Source organism: Lagopus muta, chromosome 15, assembly GCF_023343835.1.
Source record: "Lagopus muta isolate bLagMut1 chromosome 15, bLagMut1 primary, whole genome shotgun sequence".
NCBI classification, from domain to species: Eukaryota; Metazoa; Chordata; class Aves; order Galliformes; family Phasianidae; genus Lagopus; species Lagopus muta.
The window spans coordinates 3,486,689-3,509,612 of NC_064447.1; the positions used below are offsets into that span (position 1 = coordinate 3,486,689).

At 41.7% G+C, this 22,924-nt stretch overlaps 1 protein-coding gene across 2 annotated transcripts in view; it reads right to left on the minus strand.

Moving 5' to 3' along the window:
* The window catches only part of GSG1L (GSG1 like), a 57,528-nt gene that overhangs the window by 23,899 nt on the left and 10,705 nt on the right, over positions 1 to 22,924 (minus strand). For both annotated transcript variants that reach the window (XM_048961774.1, XM_048961775.1), the window contains exon 2: positions 14,834 to 14,881. In XM_048961774.1, coding sequence (XP_048817731.1) covers positions 14,834 to 14,881 — 48 coding nt within the window. The remainder of the gene's footprint in view (positions 1 to 14,833; positions 14,882 to 22,924) is intronic.

Consider the following 22,924-nt stretch of genomic DNA (forward strand, 5'->3'; position numbering starts at 1 on the left):
TGGAAACAACAGGCAGTGATGGAAAATTTCATCCTAAGCAATTGAAACATGGAAAATTAAGCATTTGAAGACAATGGTGTGTATTAGAAAAATATAACCATAGTTGTAACCATAGAGACTATTACAGAATTCACTGATAAATATGCATTCTCTCCCCACTGTAAGAACATGTATGATAATGTACGTAGTTGAGCTTAGTAAATCAGACACCCAGTCTCACTTTTATCAAATATTTGAGTCTTATCGGTGACCAGGATGATCCCGGTTCACATTTGGTCTGAGAAACTGCATCTGATTAATGTGTGTGATTAATTGTCACCATATCTGATTTTTTGAGTTCTTAAGCAGTGCTACAAAGATAGCTGTAAACAAGCCTTTTAATTTCTTACACTGACTTTGTGTAATATTGCATCTATCAACAGCAAACAGCTGCTTTTTTCACATTTATTAGTCAATTTGGTATCAAGGCAACTGGCAACGCTTCTCTGAACAGAAATAGGAGAGAGAGAGCCAAGGTATTGTTCTGAGATACAGCAGGATTAAGGAGAGATTTTACCCCATTTTCTTAAAACCATAAGTTTCTATAGCGAGAAAATGATGAAATGCTTTGAGTTGGAATGAATCAGGTTATGTAAACCTGATTGTAACCTGAGGCAACTGGAAGCCCTGACTAGTTCAAATTCACAAATTCCTCCACCCAACCTTGGTAGAATAACACAAAGCATGTCTGCCCCAATGCTTGTTTTTTCCTCATTTTAACTACTGGGGATACTCACTGCTGGTCCCTACAGGCCAGGGTGGTGCTGTAGCAGTGACTGCAGTTCAAGGCTGTGGTGTGGCTCTGTCCTCTACTTCACTGGATGTGTAATCTATCCTCTGTTTCAATCCCTCTTCTTGCAAGGTTTCCTTTGTCTCCTCCTGACCTGTGCACGTGACCCCTACCCTCACCCTGCACAGAAGCACATCTCTCAAATAATCATGTGCATGCATTTGCTCTGATCATCTCCAGCATCTTTCCAGGGCATCAAAGGTAAATCTCCTCGGGCTGTGCAGAACAGTGCTGAGCACAGCATTGCAGTGCACAGCATCTCCTTGCACCACTGTAACATTAGTGTTTACTGGTATTGGTAACATGGACATTTCTAAGAAAAGTGCTTCAATCTGCCTCGCATGCTCTATAACAATCTCTGGCTTGCTTCCAAATTAAATGCGGATTTGAGATTTGGTATTCTGGGAATTGAAGAGGCCTCAATACTAAGTCCTGATGCTGAAGATTGTTTGATGTAAGCTTATAAAGTAATCATGATTCATTTTCTGAGCAGATGAAAAAGTTATTTTCACCTGAGAGCTAGAGCTAGATTTATTTGGTAAATAAAACATGTCACCCATTGTCTGTTTTGTTCAGTTATATACAACCAAAAATACTAACTTCACCTTCAAAGTTCTGGTGATTCTTTTTGCTCTGTCTCTCTCCAGCCTGATTGCTATTGCTTCCTCCCCAGCTTCCAGTGCAAAGCTTATCAACCTCAAAACCCTGTTCCAAATGATGAACTGCAGTTGTCATTCATTCACCTTTCAGTTTGTAAATTTCTTTTTGCCCAAAGAAACCAAGAGCTTGGAGATTTTCTAAGCTTCCAAAAGCACAGGCAATTCATTAATATTTGTACACTGTCACTGTCTTCCATCATCACACTATTAAATAAGCAATCTGATGCAGTTTATAAGGAGTAGGAGAGAAAGGCAAGTTCAATGTAAATGTCATCAAGAAGTAATCTAAGCCAATTGCTTTAAGAAGTTAGGAAAGCCAGTGTGGTTTTACTGACCATCTCAGGATTCCTATATTTTGGCTTCTGGAGTTTACTTCAAGTATGTAAACTGCATGTAAGCTACCTATTGCCCACCTAGGAACAGGTGCTTGAAACTGGATGCTGTAGACACAACTGTAATGAGTTTGAGAAATGCTGGGAAACTACAGAGATGCACAGTTTGTCTCTATAGAAGGGCCCAGCAGGCAAAGCTGCAGCTCCCAGAGCCCAGCACATGGGGACACAGCATTTAGTGCAGTGTAAAGAGCCACAGAGACAGAAGGGGGAGCAGAAATTCTGCTCAGGTCAGTGTGGTACTGCTTGGACTGTATGTTGATGCACTGAAAGGATTGTGACAGAGCTGGAAATGAGGGTGGTGATTATCAGAGACTGTCCTCTATAGGGGATGGAGATGCTTATCTATCAACATGACTTGCTATTTTGCATTGTTTACTGTATGCCAGGGGCTGTGATGCTGCAGAGGACTTGCCTAGGCTCATCTGGCCCTCACACTATTGTGTCTTGCAGCTCATGCATTATGTGGAATACTGCTAGAAGTAGCCTTGATCATATTCAGAGTGACTGTAGAGGTCTGGGAGGTAAGAGTGAAGGGCACAGGAGCCCTGTTGGTCAAAGAGAAAGTGACAGGAGGAAGAAACACAGTGACTGTGGTTGGCGTCACAGGAAGTTTGAGTTCTCTAACAGTAGGTCTCTGAGTAATGAGAGCAGTAAGTGCTGCTGAGAGAAATAGGATCCACCCGGTCAAACAGGATGGGAAACTTTATTCCAGTATGATAGTTTCAGAGGTAGTTTCTTGTGGAAGGTATGGACACTTCTTCCTTCTTTGAGTCCTGGTCCTACCCAGAAGGACAGGATCGGGACCCTCACATCTTATTTCATATTGTAAGTTGAATATTTGCTTTGTACCTTTTAAAAAGTATCCTTAATACAGGGAGAAGGTAAGTCACACATATAAAATTTACACAGTTGTCTGTCCTTTCCTGCCTTTTTTGAGTTTGAATCTCATCTGAAAGAATAACATCCTGCAAATGCAAGCTGTATCTGCATTCTGCATCTTCAGGTAGAAGATGATCAGAAGCAGAACAGTTCTTCATTCTTGAGAGAATGTCTCCTTGCTCAGTGCTTATGTTGAAGTGATCTCCCAATGTTCTGCTCCCAAGTTGAGATTCATCAGGTAGTCCCTTGCTAGGACTTAACTCCACTTCCAGCCTCAAAAGCCTCCTTCTTGCAAAGCAAAGAGCTCAATCTCTAGGGGAGACCTCAGTTGTTCCATATGACAGGCAAGAAGCTCTCTCGAGGGTTTTTCTCTTCTTTCTTTGTCTTCTCTTGTTGCCTTTACTATATCAGTACCCATCAGCCTCTGTCCTCTGCCACCGTGGTTTGTCTGACTTAACTCAGCCTTTAATTATTTCCTTCAGAGTGGTCAGCACTTGGTTCATTAGGAGTCTCCCACCTGGATGGCCTTCACCTCCAAGGATCTGTATTCTTCCTTTCAACATTTGGTCTTCGTCCTGTGTATGCTTTCAGCTTGCTTCTTCACTAAATTAACTGTTATGTGAGAACAGAGCATTGCCATGAGCTCATGTGCAGAGCTCGAGACGTGTGTTAAGCCAAGGACATTCCTTGTAAGCGCAGAGAGGTTGCAGCTCCTGACTGCCTCTTCCTCACAGTGTGCAGCATTAGTCAGGCAGTGTCATCCCTGCTCACCTTGCAGTGTTGTGGCAGCAATGTAAGACTTCCTAACAATGAATGGCCTTCTACTTTAAAACAAAGCAAAACTGCTTCCCTTGCACTGCCATATGTGCATTCTCACAAACAAAATATATTCAGACAATATTTTCAGGATTCCCTGAAATGATATTGGGTGAGAGGGATGCTGCCTGTCAAGTCCACCTCACACCTCCTGAGCTTTTAGCAGGCTATCAGCAATGTGCTATGTTCTTGTCTCAGACAGGAGCTGACAGCAGTCTGTCTCACTGTTACATCTCTATTACACATCGCAATTTACCTGCTGTCCTGTGTCTCTCAGCATGGTGTCATGAGAAGGTACATGTAGGTAGGAGGATTTTGATGACTTAGTAATCTCATTACCATCCAACACCTGCTGTTCTGATATCTTGCCATTTCTTCCCTAGGTGTCTCTACACTAACCAGCCTGTCACATCCTCAACAGTCTAGTTGGGAATGATAGAAATCTGTGTATTGTGGGTCACTTTGGCTCTTTGCTCCTGTTCTGTGAGTGTTCTGTGGGGATGTGTTGCAGGTGGGATTGTTCTGGAGCTAAACACCACAAATTGTGAGCTGCTCCTGGAGGGAATGGGTTTTAATCCACAACCCTGTGGAAAAGCTAAAGCCCTGTAAGTATGTGATCTGGAATGAGTTACTGGGAACCTGGGATGATGGAGCTGGGGCAAACTGAAAAAGTCCGTGTATGTTGACTTACATTATAGGATTCTTCCTTCAGAACGCCCTTTTTCTAGTCTGATTTCAAGGCAGATTGCCCTCTGATAACACTCTCTGCCTAAGATGAAAATATAGTGCTGCTGAAAGCATATTTTTTCTTTCTTCTGTTGTTTAGAGAGTATTAGATCAACAAGTTAGCTAGGACATTAATGACTTTCTTTGCATCCCTGAGCATTGCACTACTGTTGTTTCTTTAACAGTGTGTCATCTTTGAGGAGTTTCCATGCAAATCATCAGTGCTGCCTCTTCGCAGAACTGAATTCTACCTCTCAGATCACTCCAGGAAAGGACTCAGCCTCTGAATCAGCAGTATTGGATGCAAAGGAAATGTATTTCCCTGCAACCATGAACGAAGTGAACGTATTCCTCATTGTGACTGGAAAGATAATTGTTATTCACAGGATTGCTGAAACTTGAGGAACTTGACTACATCATAACCATCTGACAAGATCAGTCCCTTGTTCTTCTGGCAGATAGTGGAGGCAGATAGTGCATCAGATTCATAGATACTAAGCACGTATCTTTGAAAGTGGTGATCGTGTGGAGTGCAACTGCTGCACAGTGACAACATGCTAACAAAAGGATGCTGCAGGCAATTCTGGAATGGAAAAATGAGGCAAGCAGAATTTATTTTTGACAATGAGATAAAGAGGCTTTACCTCCGCCTGTAATGAGACTCAAGGATGAAAAATTCTTCTCTAAACTTGAATTTATTCAAGTATGTCAACCCTGAGCATCTGGCAAGGCACTGTAAATGAACACACTATTACCTCTCAGCAAGGAGCATCCGGAATCAGAAGTTTTCAATGCTGAGTTTCCTTTGAAAAAGGAATCCTGAAAGATGTCACAGAAAATATACTTAAAGGAACTCCAGGCATCATGCCACATTTTGATGAATTCCTGATTAAGCAGTCCAAAGAGCAGTGTGGTTAATGACTTCTAGAAGTTTTGAGCAGGTTTAGGCTGTATGGTACCCAACTGAAGAAGTATAAATACAAAACTGCAATGACTGCTGCTGTCTTTGTAGGGTATTCTGCTTGTTTGCATCTCTGGCCTTTTTCATTTGGAGAAAGAAAAAAGGGCTGTTCAGAGTGCTCTGAGCAGAAGTACACATCAAAGCACCAAGTACTCTTTGTTCAAACCCACTGCAATTTCCTGTCCTGAAAAATAAGTAACAGTTGTGACCGTACCTTTTATATGAGAGAGAGCTCTGGTTAAACTGACCTCAAGAATGGGAAAAAATTATCGATATGAGCTTCAGTGCTTTTTCCTTACAAGATGCAAAGACGATTCTTGTGTTAGTAAAGCCATTCCCAGGCTTGTTTGCAATTGGAGCTGAAATAGCCAGAATTCAATGCTGTCTGAATGAGACCATCCTGATAAAGAAGCCTCTGCCTCTGTTTATGGAACCACAAAGTTCTGTAACTTCATCTACTCCTGTGCTTCTGAGAACAACGCAGCTGACAAACCAGTTCTAGAGAATATAAGAACACATCCATGCCTTCTATCACATGCATATACAATCACACCCAGTGTGTATGATTACATATTTGTTGGAAATTCAGAAAGTTGGTTTGTGATGCCAGCTCCCTGTGCCAACAGTTTCCGATGCCAGATTGTAAGGCCTGTCTCCAGATGAAATAACGAGATTGAAATCCCATCCTGGCCTGTTTCTCCAGGTGGTCAGGTCATGAAATTGACTGTCAAAGATCCAGTATTAGTGCTTGTTCTCAAGGCAGCACCGAAGGGGCGGCTGACAGTGGAATTGCTGTTAAGAGTTCAAAGCATTTTTAATCCATAAACATGAGCTGTTTGCTCATAAAGAATCTCTTCTGGGAAAATCGTAGCGCTATTCCTGAAGGAGACTGCTGAGTCACGTTAACTGTGTTGTGAGTGGTGCAGGCAGGAACTGTGTGCATGGAGATATTAGTCATACATTGTGGCTGGTGGCTTGAAAATGTGTGCTACCTGCCAAAGCAGTGACACTGCTTCCTGAACGCCTTGCTATTCCGTGAGCGATGCGCACGGAGCCATGGCCCGGAGTCTGTATTGATTCCTGTGGGCCTTTTCCAACAGAAATACAGGTTCCCTGTTATGGTAAACTTATATTCAGAATATCGCAGTGGGATTTTATCCTCCTTGGAAACAGCTTCTGCCTCTGTCTGTGCTCCCCACTGAAGGTGGGATGTGATTACTGCTCACCAGCTGTTCTAATGGTAGAAGTGCCCTCCTGGCTGATGGATTCAAGGATCTGACCAAAGCAGCCTCATTTTAGCTGTGCCACTGTGCCACGCTGTCCCTGTGCAAGTCATAATACTGGGCCAGTGTTAGGACAGCTAAAGAGATTTCAAAAAGCTCTATACTTGCCAGGTTCCTCGTAATTCACTGCTAAATATCTGCTCTGACAGTCTGAAGGAATTATGAGCTATGATGTGACATCATCTTAAATCACTCCTCTGTCAACTCAAACTTGATCTCTGGAAGTTTCTGATACAAGCAGAATGTTTTTGACATTTCATATGACAAAAAGTCTCTATGTGATAGAAACAGTGGGACTGAGCAATGTGCCTGCCACATCAGTGGAAATCTAGTTATTTCTTTAACATTATTTTCTTTAATATTCCATTCCAGAACTAGTAGAACAATGCTGCTAGTGCACTGACAGTTCCTTCAATGTTCGTAGAATAGATCCTGCTTTTTCTGGTGAGTGCTACATAAACTAAATGGATGTATGGTTTTCTTGCTCTGCTGATTTTTAAGATGATAAGTGACGTTTTCTCTGCATTTCTGGTCCTCTTCCTCTTGTTTCTTCTGATTTGGGTTTTCTTCCCCCTGTGTTTCTAAGCGCTCTGTCAGAGCTCTGCTTTTCCAGACTTGTCTTCTGTGTTGGAACTGACACCTGGATCTCACATTAATTGCTCCACTTCACATTCATTGGAAGAGAAAAGAGAGGAAAAATATACAAACAGGAACACATTGTGAAATGTTGTACATCTTGTTTGGGAAAAGCATTAACGTGATCTTAAATCAGACGTGTAAATCTCATGCTTTCTCTTCCAGTTGCTTTCTGATGATTTGAGTCATTTTCTCACGTCTGCTGCTTCAAGACTGGAATTAAAAGCCAGAAATGTTGGAATGATCAATAAAAATTGGTGAAAGGAATAAACCTTGAGCATGCTGTTGTGGCTGGCATAGGGACTCAGCTCTGAGCAGTCAGTCCATCTGTTGGTTAATGCAGTCTCATAATATCAGACCATCTGCCTGCTCCTCTTGTGCTGCAGTGTAGAAAAAGTGGAATGAGAGAGACAGGCTACAGAACTAAGTAAAACTTCCCTCTAAAGCAGAGAAAGCTTCATAATCCTAAGAGCCATTGGAAATGTCTAAAACTATCTGCTCTTGCAGAACAACTAAGGCAAAAAAAGCTCCCAGAGAAGAGACTGCAATCTCAGAACATGAAAGATCATTTGACAAATGTAATCGCCAGGATCTGTGTAGCTGATAGAAGAAATGCCAGCTGTTTCGTTGAGCTGTAGTTCTTTGTGGGTTTCTGTGCTTTGAGAGGCAAGGTTGAGCTGTGAGCTAAACAAAAAGATTCTCTTTGCCATGCTGATGTGGTTTCTGTATCTTTTTGTGGTTTTGACTTTGTACTTGGTTCTGAATTTAATCCTGTGTGTGACATTGAACAGACTGAGGAATACCTTGGTTCTGTATTCTTTTTCCTACTGTGTGTTCAGTTGAGTAACATAACATGACAGATCATGAAAAATACTCTAAATCAGGACTGTCCCATAAGCATTAGTGAATATATTTTGGCTAGATGTTCCCTCTGTAGAGCTGCAGTTCAGGCTTGGTCATGTACTTCCTCAGTACTGGGCTGAGGGATGAATTATACTCAGACCTTGCAGCTAGCATTCCCCACAGCAGAGAAGCAATATTCTCCAGACCTTTTGCATTATCAGCATGAAAAGCAAGCTTACTGCTTGCAAATTTCGCTGGAATTCTGCTCTTAGGCACAATTTCTTCTTTGTATATTTGCCTGGCTTTTAAAAATAACTTATGATTCATAACAGGTGTGTACAAAAAAACAAACAAAAAACACAAAAAACCCAAAAACAAACAAACAAAAAAAGTAAAAATCCCCACGGGTAAAAGTTAAGTAAGGAGGTAAGTAACATTTTGTTTCCTCCATTGTGTACTTAACTCTCCTAATACAAGTGCACAGTTACTGGTCTGCAGGAGTGTATATATTTATACATATATTCTCTTACAGTGCTATTAAACCTAATGTAAGCAAAATGTAAAATATATCAGAAGACAGTGGGAACTGTTTGGAAAAGTGTACAATTCCTGAAGGAGAACCAATCATTTCTTTTCACTGGATGGAGATCTCTAGGCAGTTGAAGCCCTTTTAGAAAAGCGACCCTCTTTTTCTTCAGTTACACAGTGCATAACCAAGAAGTTGTGTTGGTTTTTTATTGTATCTTGGCTATTTTGAATTTCATTTCTCTGTTTTCCAGCCTGAAATCTGCTTTGTGTTGTCCCTCCCATGCAAAAGAGCATTCCCTATCTTTGAGTAGAACCATCGTTCTCCTCTCTGTCTCTTTAAATATTATTATATCCTTTTTGAGCTGGGGGTGGCAAGGGAGGGATGAGAAGTGCTCGCAGTGCTGTGGGTGGGTGCATCATGAATACAAGTGGTGTTATGGAGGTTTTTTTGGTTTTCTTCTTTATTTTCTGCAATGATCCTAATATTTCTTTTCATCTTTTCTTAAGCTCTGCAGAGCAGTGCATTGATGTTTCCACAGAAGTGTCTGTCACCACCCCAAGAACTCTATCCTGAGTGGTTAAAACTAATTCAGTACCCATCACTATATACATAAAGGTAGGATTATTTGCATTTATCCACATAGAATATTGTCTGTCGATTTCTTTCCCAGTAATTACAATCACAATTTCCTGCAATTCCTTTTTCTTTCAGTGCCATGAACAGCCCATTATCAGCAATAAGCTGTTTGTCCATTTTTTTGTTGTTTTCAAGCAGTTTTGACTGTGTGGGAGAGCACAGGCCCTGTGCTGTTGCCTGTGGAGAGGTTTTAGCTGAGCCGTTGGTTTCTTTTCATCAGCTTTTGTTTTTGTTACATCCCCTCCTTCCCAAGGTTTTTTTGACTTACTGCTTTTGCAAGGATGCTAAATGTGATATTTATTAGTCACAGATGTGAAGCATCTCCTGGTAACACTTTGAACCAAGCTCTCTGCTCAGGAAAAAGTGAAGAACAACAAGTTTCTCAACTCATTTCTCCAAGTTTCTTCAAATTTTAATCTCTGCATCATACCTAGAGTGATATTTTCTCAGCCTGTGTGCAGAGTTTTGAAGCTTTCTCCTGATATTTTCTTTCTTGTCCTCATACCATCCCTGCTCCCAGATTTGACCATGCTGTTGATAGCCAACCCAATGGGTGATCACTTCTTTAATTCTGTATTTGTCTGAGGATGGAATAATCTGAGATTGTGTTGTTTGTTAATGATGTTACTCTGTTGTTCTTGTTCAACTTCAGTACAAGACACCTGCTTTGACTTTCAGTGCAATCAGTGCCATGACGTTACTGTCCTTCTAGTTATCTTTCGCTTGTCAAATTTCTGATACACCTGTTATGTCAGTACCCATTAAAATCAGGCATCTTGTTTTCCTTCTCATTACCTGCTATTGTAGCGCTGGCTTAAAAGCATGCATAGATTTGGCTAAGTTTTCTCTTCTTTCTGTGCTTTGTTTAGGTGAGACTTTATTTATTTCTTGTTTGTCATCCTAGTTTTGCCAGCTACTTTTCAGACAGCGCAGATTTTTATTTTCATCTCTACAGGATGCATCATCACGAGCTGTGTAGAGGACATACAGGAGTCATTTTCTATCTCTGCCAGTGCAGTCTATAATTTAAAAAGTCCCCTGTAACATTTTTGAGCGTTAAATACTCACCAGCAATGAACATTTTCCTTCTGTAAGATTTTATGCTGCCTCAATTTTCATGGTGTCTAAAAGGTCTTGTTTATTTTATGCATGTGAATTTCCCTGTGAATCAGTAAAAAGCAGTGCTGTGCAGACAGTTGCTGATGACCTGCCGTTCTGTTATTTTTTGTGGTATTGTTCCATAAATTTGACTGTTGAAGCAAGTGAGGTCTTACAGAACACTAGAGTAGTTCAAATTGTACCATCCTCGTAAAGAGATTGTCCTGTGAATCCTATGTGAATCTTGCCCTCTGTTGGTGCAACAATCTCAGTTTTGAGTGAACAGTGATCTTTTAGTTTGCTTCTGAAGCAACTTCCCAACAGGACTCCTCAGGTCAGAGCACCTCGTTCTCCTTCTGCCCTCACTGTTGTTGTGGTTAACAGCTGACATTTATGTCATTTAGAGAAGGATGGGGAAGTTCAAACTTCCACGCTGTTCTGTGCATGGGGAAGTACAGGCCTGTATTTGTGTATAATTGTCATTCATCAGGTCACTTTTTGGGACTTATTGCCACCTTTTGTTTTACACCGTGGTGCCGCAGTTTCCAGACATAATATTCAGCCTCGGTTTCTTCCACGTGAATGCATCCTCCTTGGCCCTGTGGATGTTCTCTTGGGCACAAATCTGCAGGGATGGGTGAACCCAGAAGGGCTGGTGACAGAGGGAGGATTATGGAGCATGTTGCAGCCCAGTGTGCTGGGTGGACACTGCGGCAAGCGCCTGATGGAAAGAAAGCTGCGTTGAACAAGCGAGGTCTTGAGCAGCCCATAGGCAGAGGAAGATGCATTAAAAGATGTACCAAGTAGTTAAAAACTGGATGTGCTTTTCAGATCGGCGCCCCTTACTAAACCAGCTACCCTTTTCTGATGTCAAAATAATCAGCAAGAATGAAATTTTAATTTGCTTTCTTGAGAAAATCCCAGGGACGACTCAGAACTTGAAGATCAGGTGGCAGCTTTCTTCCAGCTCCTTTTGGAAATACTTGCTATCTTATTACTCATTTCTGTAATGAGAATTAGAAAATAGAAGGCTTCACGGGACCCAAAACCAACTGCTCCTTGAGAGCCCTCTAAAAGTCTTGGCCAAAGTAACCTTGTTAGTAGCCTATTATCCTACCTTCCTTCACCATTAGTGAATGAATAATGTCATAATAAATGTGGACACGGGACGTATTTTTTTCTCATTATATCTACCATCACAAAGCTGATTTTGCTAAGCAGATTTAGCACTAACAACCAGCAATAGCTAATAAATTCAATGTTAGGCTTACAGGCTTCTGACAGATTGTTGGCAGCTGTCTTAAGAGCAGGGAAGGGCTCTCCAAGTGTAGGTTGGAAGTGTTTATTTATACCACACTGTGGGTCTGTTTGCCCCAAATCCTGCTGCTCAGATCTGCCTCCTTTTAGTAGGTGGCATTGGTGCAATGTATACAAAAGCTGTAATAGCTGAACAGAAATACAATATCCAGATCAGCATAAGTGGACTAAAGATAGGGAGCTCAAAATCGTAGATCCCTATGCTTTAACAGTGAAAATAAGAAGCAGGTTTTCATTTATGAAGGTAAGGATGCACCTAGGCCTCACCATGTATTTTTAAGATTTTCCTGTAAATGTTTGTGATCAACTTTTCTCTATTAAAAAAAGTTTTTAAATATTCTGATGGGGTTTTACTCTGATTTATTGGTGATTGGTGATGGACTGTAGAAGAACTTGTTACACAATGAGACTGTCTGTGCTTAGGCTTCCTTCTAGCATGCCTTCAAAGTGAGAGATGATGTGCTTGGAAGTATTTTGACAGTCTCCAACAACCTGTCCTTAGCTGAGAAGTTGGTGAGACACAGGTCTGATTTGGAGCAGAGAAAGCCAACTTGAAAGAAAACTCTGGAAAGCCGAGTCCCCAGCTGCAATAATTGAGCATGCATACCTAGAGGCATTTTGGGTATTAAAAAAAACCTTGAACAACCACTTTTTAGTGGTAATTCATGCTAAGAATGTGTATAGAAAATGAGTGAGCAGAAGTCTCATTGTAAAGACAAGTTGTGTTCCCAGTTACACAATGTTCTGTGAAAACCAAAGCATGGCAGTACAACTGAGCTCAGAAAAAGGCCCTTGGTTTTTATGTATTTGCTGCATTTTTATCCTATCTCATTTACTTGGAAGAGGAATCAAGTATCTGGCCCAGCACCAGGTGCTACTGAATAGCTGCAAGCTTCTGCCCAGTGTGCATGCCCAGCCAATGCCACAGGAATCTGGAGGTGGAAGCAGGTTTCTCAGGGCTTCAGAAGTGGGGAAATCTGTCTCCTGCCCCTTGCCAGCAGCTGAGCACAGTTATCCAGCTAGATACCTTTCCTAAATAGGTTTTCACTTTGGAATTTGGATGACCCACTGCAGTCATCTGCTCTGAATACCTTAATTGCCGTGCTTGAGAAATACATGTTAAAATGCTGATTTCTCTGATTTCTTTAGGAATATTACTACAGCACAAGGGATACTTGTAAAGTCAATGCTGAGTGACAGAATGAAGAAATTAAAGAAGTTGGAAGTTCTTTCTATTTACAAAAGAACAGAATAGGTCTACAAGTTAAATAATTTGCAGTGAAAGAAAGCTGGGCATCATTGACACAGCTTTCTTTTCACATGTAATGGAAGTATCTCAGGATGGTACAAGGCTGATGGTGAAGAAATCAGGTTGGCCATGTTTCAGTTGATATGCAATTGCAGAATCTTTTCTGTTTTTCTTTGTAAGTCAGGTAGTTGGTATTTTCTATCTTCAGCTGAGCATTCCCCTCACTTTCTGTGATCATGTCATACAACTGCACGGAAAAGCTTCAGAAATAGAAATAATTTTGTTCACTAAAACAGAAGAGCTTGACTTCTTCGAAAAGAAAAAATAAAATAGCCTAGAAATATACACTGATACCATGCAGCAACTCTAAAAGTGCTATGGAAAAAAAATGCTGACAGCGTTTAGCACCACCAAAAAAACAAATACTGAAAGTACTAAGTGCTGTTTTGGAATGAGCGTGGGTGATGCATTATGAACCCTAATGAACTTGCACAGAAAATGGATGAACAAAACCATCCCCGTGCCTTTCTAACAGACACGCTGTGCTTGTCTTGAGTCCTTCTCAAATCATGCAATGTCTGCTTGGCCTTGTGTTGCCTTTTTTGCTCCTTTTACATCTTTATCAATGTCCTTTATATCTCCTTTCACATTTCTCTCCTTCAGGCTAAAGAATCTTAGTCTTTCTTGTACAGAACCTTCTAGAACTCTGAATACCCTTGCTGCCTTTCTGTGAACCAGACTAGAAGGGGAAAAAAATACCACTGTGTATTCTGTATACAGGAGAGGCTCTTGGTCTTTACCGTCATTCTGCAACAGGACGCTCTCTGCTCTGTTCTCAGGCCCTTTCCTTGGGATTCCTAAAATCCAGTTTGCTTTTTGCCCTCTGAATGAGGAGCTGGTGGTTTCAAATCTGTTCAGTCCCAAGGTCAGATTTCTGTACGTAAGGTTTAGCTCACAGCTCATCAGTGTTAGTAATCCCAGGATTGTTTTTCCCTTATGTGCATAATATCTTCAAGTTTGCTTACAATGACCTTCACAGAGACTGCTAGTATTTCTCCCACTGAATACCCCACTAGTTTATTAACAGTAATCATCTTTCTCTTTCAAGCTGCCCAGCTGATCAGCAATTCAAACTGAGAACAATTGTTCCTTACACCACTCACTGCCTGTGTCAGACTTCATGGAGGTACCATTTGCTCAAAAGGCTTTGGGACTGTCTTACGTGATCTAAAAAATGGTGTCTCTGTACAAAAGTGAGTTTTCACATCCTTTGGATCCTCCAGAAGTTCATTATGAGCATGGAGGGCAGCACAAGGATCATGTGCCTCTGTGACTGTGGGCAGAGTGCTCGGTCTTCAGCTGGAAGCAGGATGTGCTCAGCTGCCCAACTTGATAGTTAATTGAATTCTACCTTTTATTTTATATTTCTGATGGTGAATACTATTGGGAAATATGGACTAAATTGCTATGCGGGATGTGCACCTCTAGTACAGGGGTAAAGGAAAGCTTTGCAGCCTGCCATTTCTTTGCACCTGATTATTTTCCCTCTCTTCTTTCCTTGATGTTAGGTCACACAAGCAGTTACATGATTTCCCCTCACAAAGAGACATTTGGGACCTGAAAGTAAGTGTCACTGCAATTTTCTGAGTATAAATGGCTCCATGGCCTGAGGAAACTGTGCAGTGTCCTTCCTTACTAAAGGAGGCAGGGGAATGTCTGTATTACAAAATAAATCTTAATTTACTTGGAAAAAAAGCCCACCAAACAGCTGAATGAAAAAGGAACGCATCAGAGAAATGACAGGTCTGCAGGATCTGAGTAAACAGCTGTCTTAACCCTTCAGCTGAAAGTAATCTGGATGACACTTAAGTTCTTGTATGCTTAGGAAGTAATGTTTCCCCTGGCACTGAAGTATGACAAGAAACAGTACTGGTGCAATTTGTAAAAAGGGAAGAAGCCTTAAATGTATTGTCTTACCTTTTTCAGAAGCCGGAGCAAGGTCAATAAAACTTCGACATTTCTCACCTTTAAAAGAAAAGGATTATTTTAGGAGACAGAAGGTGTTTGGTTTGCTCTGCCTCCTCCTTCTGCTGGTGCTCCTGCCCTCGCTCCCACCTGAGACTCTATGGGACCACCTCACGTTCTCAGCCACAGAGCAGATGTTTACTGGGCCTCCTTCCTAGACAAATGATCCCCACAAGGCAAGAGTCACCTTCAACCAAGGGCTTGATAAAGCCCATCTAGGTTCTGGTTCCTGTGCCTCTTATCAGGAGAAAACAACTTGATAGCAGAGAAGGAGCCACATAATGCACAGCTCACCAACACTGGACTGTCATTTACAAGCATGGATGAGGAGGAGTCCACAGATTCTGCATATGATAGGTATCTGTTATGTAAAAATAATCAGTTTTATAATGCTTATCTAAAGCTGTCCATTAAAAAAAAACCCCAAAACAGTAACAGCAAGTTTTGAGTCCCAGTCATAGTATTTTTAGCTAAGACTGCAGCCAAACAGCCAGAATCCCATATAATTACTCAAGGATAAAGAGAGTTATTCAAAATTCGAATTCATTTGAACAACTTTTCTGTGCTACATTTTGAAGAGTTTTGATAGATTTGGTTCTGACCAACTTGAGGGCCCTTGAGGGGACGCTCACTTGGCTCACTTGAATGGGTCCAATATTCAAGCTGCAGCTGCACTTTCTCAGTGCCCCAAGCAACATATTCTTCTCTGAAGGGAGAATGTGAGTGAGCCAGGGAATGGTTGACTTCATTTTATAGGGCATAGCATGAAAGCATATTCTCAGTGAACAGACTAAGCAGAATAAACATCATGCTGATCCTACTTGTAGACATTACTAGACTCACGTTGTCAGCAGACTGTCATTAAAAACTCTGAGAATCAATGTGGAATTCCAGTTGGGCACTTGATACTACAGCAGAAAGCAAATAAGCAGTCATTTTCTACAAGAATCTGACATTTAGTACTGCTCACTGGAGAGATGGAGAACTTCATCTTTCCAGAAGGGCTGAACAAAGGGATTTGTCCAGCTCTGGCTACCTGGGTGCAGACGTCAAAGCTTCACTCACCCCAGTTTTCCAAATGGGATTTATCAGGCCCCGATTTAGGTATAAAATGTGGCTATGAAAGACAAAAGCTGAAGCACAAAGCAAGCTAAAAAAATTGCATAGCATTTTCAAGTCTTTTAAAGCCCACTGTTACAAAGCAGGCTAATGTGCTGCCGTGACAGTCGCACAGCCCTGTGTCACTCCCTCTGCCTTGTGGCTGCTTCATCCTTTTATCACTGTAAATTAAAGCTTTTCTCTTTTAGGACTCTGCCTCAGCAAATGTAACCAAAGCAGCAAATGTATCTTAAAGATGGATGCTTTGACTTTTGTACTTCTTCAGGCAATTGAAGAAACTATAAAATAATTCCTGTGTTTAGGTGCATCTGTCCAATGAATACATGTGGTTTTTACAATAAGTTACAGTACGAAGTGGCCAATAGCTTCTCTGCTCTGCCCTGAGTAATCAGAGCATGGTATGCCTTCCATAGGTAATGGTGGAGAATCCATTTTGCCCATTAAGACTTGAATTTGTGGAAGAGCAGCTGAAGTTTTTATTAGTTTTCTTTAATTATCTTTGCACAGTCAAAAGACTTATTTAGAAAATGTGAGCCATTGAAAAAGAATACATGGTGAAATACAGAAGAGATGTTGAAGTCTGCATCTTTTTTGTTCTTAAAAGCAATTAATTATCTGTACGAATCCTTGTTCACCACAGGGGAGTCACACTAAGATGGCCATCAGAGGTCCCTTCCAACTCCAAGGATTCCATGATTCCATTATCACTATATAATGTTAATCCTTTTGATGTCTTTGGTAGGATTGAGATAAAAGAAATCATTCATAACAGATTGCTAATATTACTTTTTATTTGCTACATATGCTAGAGGGAATGTCAGGTGAACAAACGTTGCTGTGAGACAGACTGAAAGATACTTGGTGGTGTATCGCAGAAACAACAGCATCTCAGAAGCTCTGTGTTGACAGGACCTTGCTGGTCTTTTTTCAGCCTTGTGCTCAGAGTAGGACTATTGCTGGGGCCTGATCAGGTCACCTGTGACTTTACCAAGTCTTGTGATACCTGATGGATGGTGATGCCCTTTCTGTAGTGCCTCCCAAGGCTGCACCCACTTCTGGAGAAGTGCTTCTGACTAGAACTTCTGTAGCTGCTCTTTGTAGCCATTCTTCCTATATTTGTAGGGACATGAGCAAGGCCAGCTACTTTTTTTTCACACGTGGCTTTCTTAGGGACCTGATCAAGAAATTCAGGCGAGCAGGTGGGCTATAAAAGATACTGTGCTGTAAGTAGGAATCATTCTCAGCCAGATTGCATTGTAAGGCATGACGTCTGTCAGGAATGCACTGATATCAAGTTAATATAAGGAGAGTGACCTTTAGATTTGAATTTGGTATAAGCAGATTAAGCTGGATTTTTCATTTTAGCCATATGGATCTGCATTTTTTTGTTTGTTTTCAGACGTAATCTATTAATTTTATCTCACTTATCTTAACCTCACTTCTCAGAGTCATGTTTCCCCCATGGCTGCAGTGAACCTGAAGTCACATTACTGGAAACCTTTAAAAATTGCCTAATTCTTCCCCATGTTATCCCAAGAAAGCGAACAATGAATGGCATTTGCTATTAGAGAAATGACATCTGTCATTCTGAGAGCTGGAGATGCACAGTGCCTCTCGGATACATGGTAAAGTACTGACAAAGCCATTCCAGTTCATCTGGGTCCTGATGAAGCTAGTGGTTTCATCATGTTTCGCTCTAGATGCTTTGTCCAGAGGACAAATGTAGAGAGGGTGATCACATGCTGCTTAGAAGAATGTGCATCCCCATACCTTCCCTTTAATCAGCTTGCCCAGTGTTGTCTCTCCCAGGAAAGCTCTCTGTGACAAGGCCTCCAGCTTAAATAACAAGGATAGAAAATGCTGGAGTGACCAGAAAAAGGCCTTTTGGGGCCATGATGCAAAGATTGGTTGCAGACTGGGGACTGAGAAAAAGAAAAGCATGGAGGGTGAGATCACTTTGAACTGCTGATTTCCAGATTGTGATGGCCTTAGTGCTAAAGGTTCTGCTCAGAACTACGTAAGAGGTTCTTGATGAAGGACTCTTCCCTCTGTTGTTTCTGCCCCTGGACATTGCAGTTTCTTCCTCAGTTTTCAGAGGTAACCAATGTTGGCATTTATAGACCGTGTTTGTACTTGGACATGCAGACATGCATCTCTCTGAGAACTGAAGATGTCAGCAGTGTTTTCACTGCTCCTCTTAGGATTTATTCTAAGTTATTTTTGGATATCTTGTATAACCGATCTCTTAAGCCCTCTTAAGTTTAATTTTAGACTTTGCAGAGTTTATCCTGCTGTGCCGCCCTTTTCCAGATGCATCGTCACCTAATAACTAGGTCCTGCAGAGTCTTTGGAGAATACTGAAAAGGCTGTCATTTCGTGCTGCAACAAGAACAGTGTCTAAGGTTCCTTCCCTTGATAGTCCTTACCCACTTGTCTCACTGATTCTAACAGAGGAGAAAGCCAAGGAGTGGTCTCTCCTGTACATAACTCTCTTGCATAGACAGAGGAGGTACAAGCTGGCTTCAACACTGCTGCACGGTGTGCAGAGCTCTCTGGAGCTCAGCAGCATCAGGGAGTTGCTGCAGGTTGAGGAGAAAGGACTGACTACCCAAACTTCAGCAGGAGGAAACTACATGGTGCCAACTCTTTCTAGGGCTTCCCAAGGATGAGGCAGAAATCTGTGACGCCATCTGTGCAAACTGTGGCAAATGCATTCCATCCTAAGCCTGTTGGCTGTGCACAGGCTCACTTGTGTCTCACTGGACTTCCTTAGAAGGTCATAGTGACCTACAGGTCTAGGTACCAGCGACTGAAAACACTGAAATTTGTGTTTTTTCTCCAGTTAAAATTACTTAATTGTGCAGATGTGCATGTATTTGTAATTTAGTATGGATCTTCAGACTAAACCAGCTAGAGACTAGAAGGCATATCTGGAAATACTCATGGTCTGAGCTATTGCCTGGGTCTTGGTATGGACAACAGACCTAGAGCCCATGATAGTATCTGAGACCAATGGTGTGATGTTGTGCATCTACAGAGAGAAGAAGTGGGCAGTTTATCACTAGTGACCTTGACACTTACTCAGATGGAGAGGAAGAGGAGCTGGTGGGGTGCTGCTGGTGTCTTTTTGGTGCTGCTACAGGCACAGCTCCCTACATTGATCTGTGTGGCCAACAGGTAAGTGTCACAGAGGCATCTGTGTGCATGTACACGAGTGTGTGCGCCTGCATCTTGAGTACGTGCTGAGGCTGAACCGGGAAGCAGCACGCAGGCAAGAGAGGAGAAATCCCCTGGGTCTTAAAGTCCCTTGGGCTCAGCTTCTGTTCCCAAGAGCACACACAGCATTTTCTCACACAGGCTCATCGGAACTTTTCCCATTTCACGGCTCTATAGCTGTGCAAGCACCCGTAGCACAGAAGTCAAATGACTGCCAGCTCCTCAGTGGTTTCTACTGTGGAAAGCTTGGCTTTGGGCTTCTGTTCTGAGGAAACGGTGTATGGTAAGAAGTGCTGGACTCAGGGAATGAGGGAGAGTTGTGGCTGCATTCTGTGATCTCTGTCTAACTTGCAGGGTGAGGGCCATGATCTTTCCACTGTTCTTTGCCTTCTCCTGCTCCTAATGCAGTCAGAATTCCTGAGTTTCCAGCAAATAATTGTCATCAAGATTTTCTCATGTCTGAGAAATCAAATCACTTCAGAAAAAAGGGAAAGTGGCCATTCCAAATCCAAAAAATTCAACCCTGCCAGAGAATTCAGAAAAACAAGGCCCTACAGAGCCATCAGGGCTGCACCATATATCAGCTTCATGGCAGTGAGCTGCTTTTCCCTTAGTGCTGTGCACATCTTGTCACTGGCACAGTGCAACAGCTCAGGTTGAGATCCTTTTGTGGGGAAGTTGTAGACACTAGAAAGCGAGTGCACAGCTACATAAAACAGCTGGAGATGCAGCTGTGCACATAGATTGCATCTAAACTATAGCATACAGATGTACTTTTTCTTCTATGAGTTCCCTAAAATGTATGGTTTGTTCATTCCTTTCCCACTCCACAGATGGAGAATTCAGATTTCTCCCCTCCCCCTGGAACATTTTCAATCGCTGTCTTCAGGACAACACAACAGTGGCTGAGCTGGTCCAGAATACACCGCAGAATATAAACTGGTGGTTTGGGCTAGAAATCAGGAAGAGGGCAGAAAACACACTGTGCAAAAGCAAAAGCTTTAAGACAACATGCTAATGGGAATAACACACTTGTTGCAATAGCAAGGACCAGGAGCTGCTGTCATGTTTATTGGTCCTGTGTTCCTTCTTTAGAGGTCAGTGCTAAATGTCTCATTAACAATTAAGGCAAGAAAATAAAAGGTAACTTTAAGAAAAATGCAGTAGTTCTGAGTGAAAGGAGGAGCTCCACTGTAACTCTGTTTTTCATCTTGGGGGGGAAAAAAAGAAAGAAAAAGCTATCAGTGTTCACTTACCCTGCATAAAATTTCATGAGTTCAGAAGGACAGTTCTGTTATATGATTAAGTTTCATTTAAACAGCATTCCCTTTCAGAAACACACCGTCTCCCAGCCTATGAAAGACATGGTCCCTTTTTTCCCCAACGCACCCTAGCAGGTCTTTGTCTCTCCAACTATGTCTGGAGCCTTGTGATTCTAATGAGATTCCATGTCATCTACAGAGAGTAAAATCATTGTGTGTATCTGAAAAAATTATATAACCCTCCAGGGGTCTGAAGGAGTGGATGAGGACTGAATCACCACTTCCATGAATTAAAATACTACATGAGGAAAAATATAGGTTAATGAGCTCGTGCAAACTGAGTTTATCAGGTTAATTAACAAGTGAAACATTCCACTTTTGATTAAACTTATCCCAGACAAGGCACTTCACTGATTTTTTTCCCCTAATGAAAATAAAGCCTTAATCTCCAAACAAAACCAACTGTTGAAAGTGTTGATTTCGCTGGAACAATATTTTCTGCTGGAAAACAAACCAGTTTTTACAGAGTTGCACTCAAATATGTATTAAGCTATGCAAATAACTGTTTTCTATCACTCCAACAGCTTTCATTTATAGCTGCTGCCCATCAACATTTCTCTTGCTTCCAAGTAAAGTAAGAGTTTGCTCCAATTCTCATTTCTCTCTGTTTCTTTCAGTGTAGTCAAACTCTTAAACCTCTCTACATTTTAAAGCAGAAGGCCACTTCTTTAAGCTTTCCTCTTTTTTCATTTCAGTCATGCATTTTTTCCTCAATTCACATACTTAAAATGAAATGCTAATAGTCTTATCGGAGAGGGGATGTGCACACTGCAAAGTTTCCCTTTTGCTTCCTCGGAGCAGCAGATAGCTGTGGAGGGGCACTGGGTGCAGGCAGAGAGGGGAATGTGCAGCGTGCTGCGCTAAGTCAGACTGTGTGCCATGGCAACTGTGTTCTCTGCACCAAAACTCTGACTGGTGAGAAAATCCTTCGCAGTCACTGGAAGCAAACTTCTTCACACTCACTAATTGTCTAATTGAAACACACAAAGACACAAGACTCATCTGACTATCTTTGTAAGGCCCAATGGGTTGACAGGCCCTTTGTGTATGCACATGTAGATGGGCATACATTTGAGGAGCTGGAGAACAGAATTGAGAGAACAATGGTGCTGAGAGAGGCTTTCAGTGACTCCGATGTCAAATTAGATCGGACGGAAAATGTGAAATTGGGCACAGTTTTGATTAAGCACTTCAAATAATGGAATGGAAAGATGAGAATTTGTACCTGTCCATCGCAGAGGTGACAGCTTTGACCCACTGTGCTTGCTTTGTGGTGAGCTTTGTAGTCAGAAACACTGCTCTTTGCTTGAAGCCTTACCAGCTCTACAAAACTCGTCTCTTTCCAGATGCCAAGGTGCCATTCCAGACAGCTGATGGGAAGGCAGAGTTGTTTCTGCCATTTTGTCCATTCCCATTTGCTGTCATTTGTGACTAAGTGCTGTAAAAAGAAGAGTCATCTTGCTAATGAAAATATGCCAAACATGCTAGTTATCACGGGGTCCATTATCTGTGGGACCATCAGGTTTCCAAGAAACCACGAAAGACCAGAAATAATGCTTCTGACAGAATATGTAGTTGATATATACCTCGCTGTATATATATGCATGATGTCTTCTACAGTTTCTCATGTGACTGCATTAGCAGTTCCCTTCAGGCTGGTGATTAGCAAAGATCAAAGGAGTATCTTCCACTCTTTCCAATTAGTAGCTGTGGGTCAGCATGGATCCTCTTTTAACCATGCCAGCACTTCTCTCCAGATAACGCCCAACCAGAGTATTCGTATTGGATCTGTGCCCTAGCTGCAGAAATACATAAGCATAGCAAGCAGAGATGAAAGTCTCTGAGAGCAAAGAAAGAAACTCTTTTTCACGGTTCGGATTACTCCAGAAAATGAAAACATCAAAAGCTAATGTGCGCTAAAAATGGAGGAAAGGACAAATTCAGAGCAGAGCATTACTACAATGGCATGGCATGTTCCTGTGAACGTGAGTCACTGAAAAGAACCAAAGAAGATCCTAATTTGGAAGGGACCCATGCTTGGTGATTGCCCAGCCCTCACTTTTGTCAAGATCTCTCTACAAGGCCTCTCTATCCTTGAGGGAGTCATATTCTCCTTCTTGAACTTGGCATATGCTTGAGTCCTGCATCTAGACACCATCTGCAGATCAAGCCTTTCTTTGACAGATTAATTATTTGATACTGTAGGGAGAGTTGTGATTTAAAAGGCTTAAAATACATCACTCTTTTGGTTAACTTGCTTTCTAAATTTCTGAAATATCTACTAAAAGCATAGGAACCAAAGAGGGGTTACACATCTCCTGTTTACGCCATCAGCAAAATGGACTTAGTGTCTTTTTCTAGTTGGATCTACAGAAAGAGAAGATGT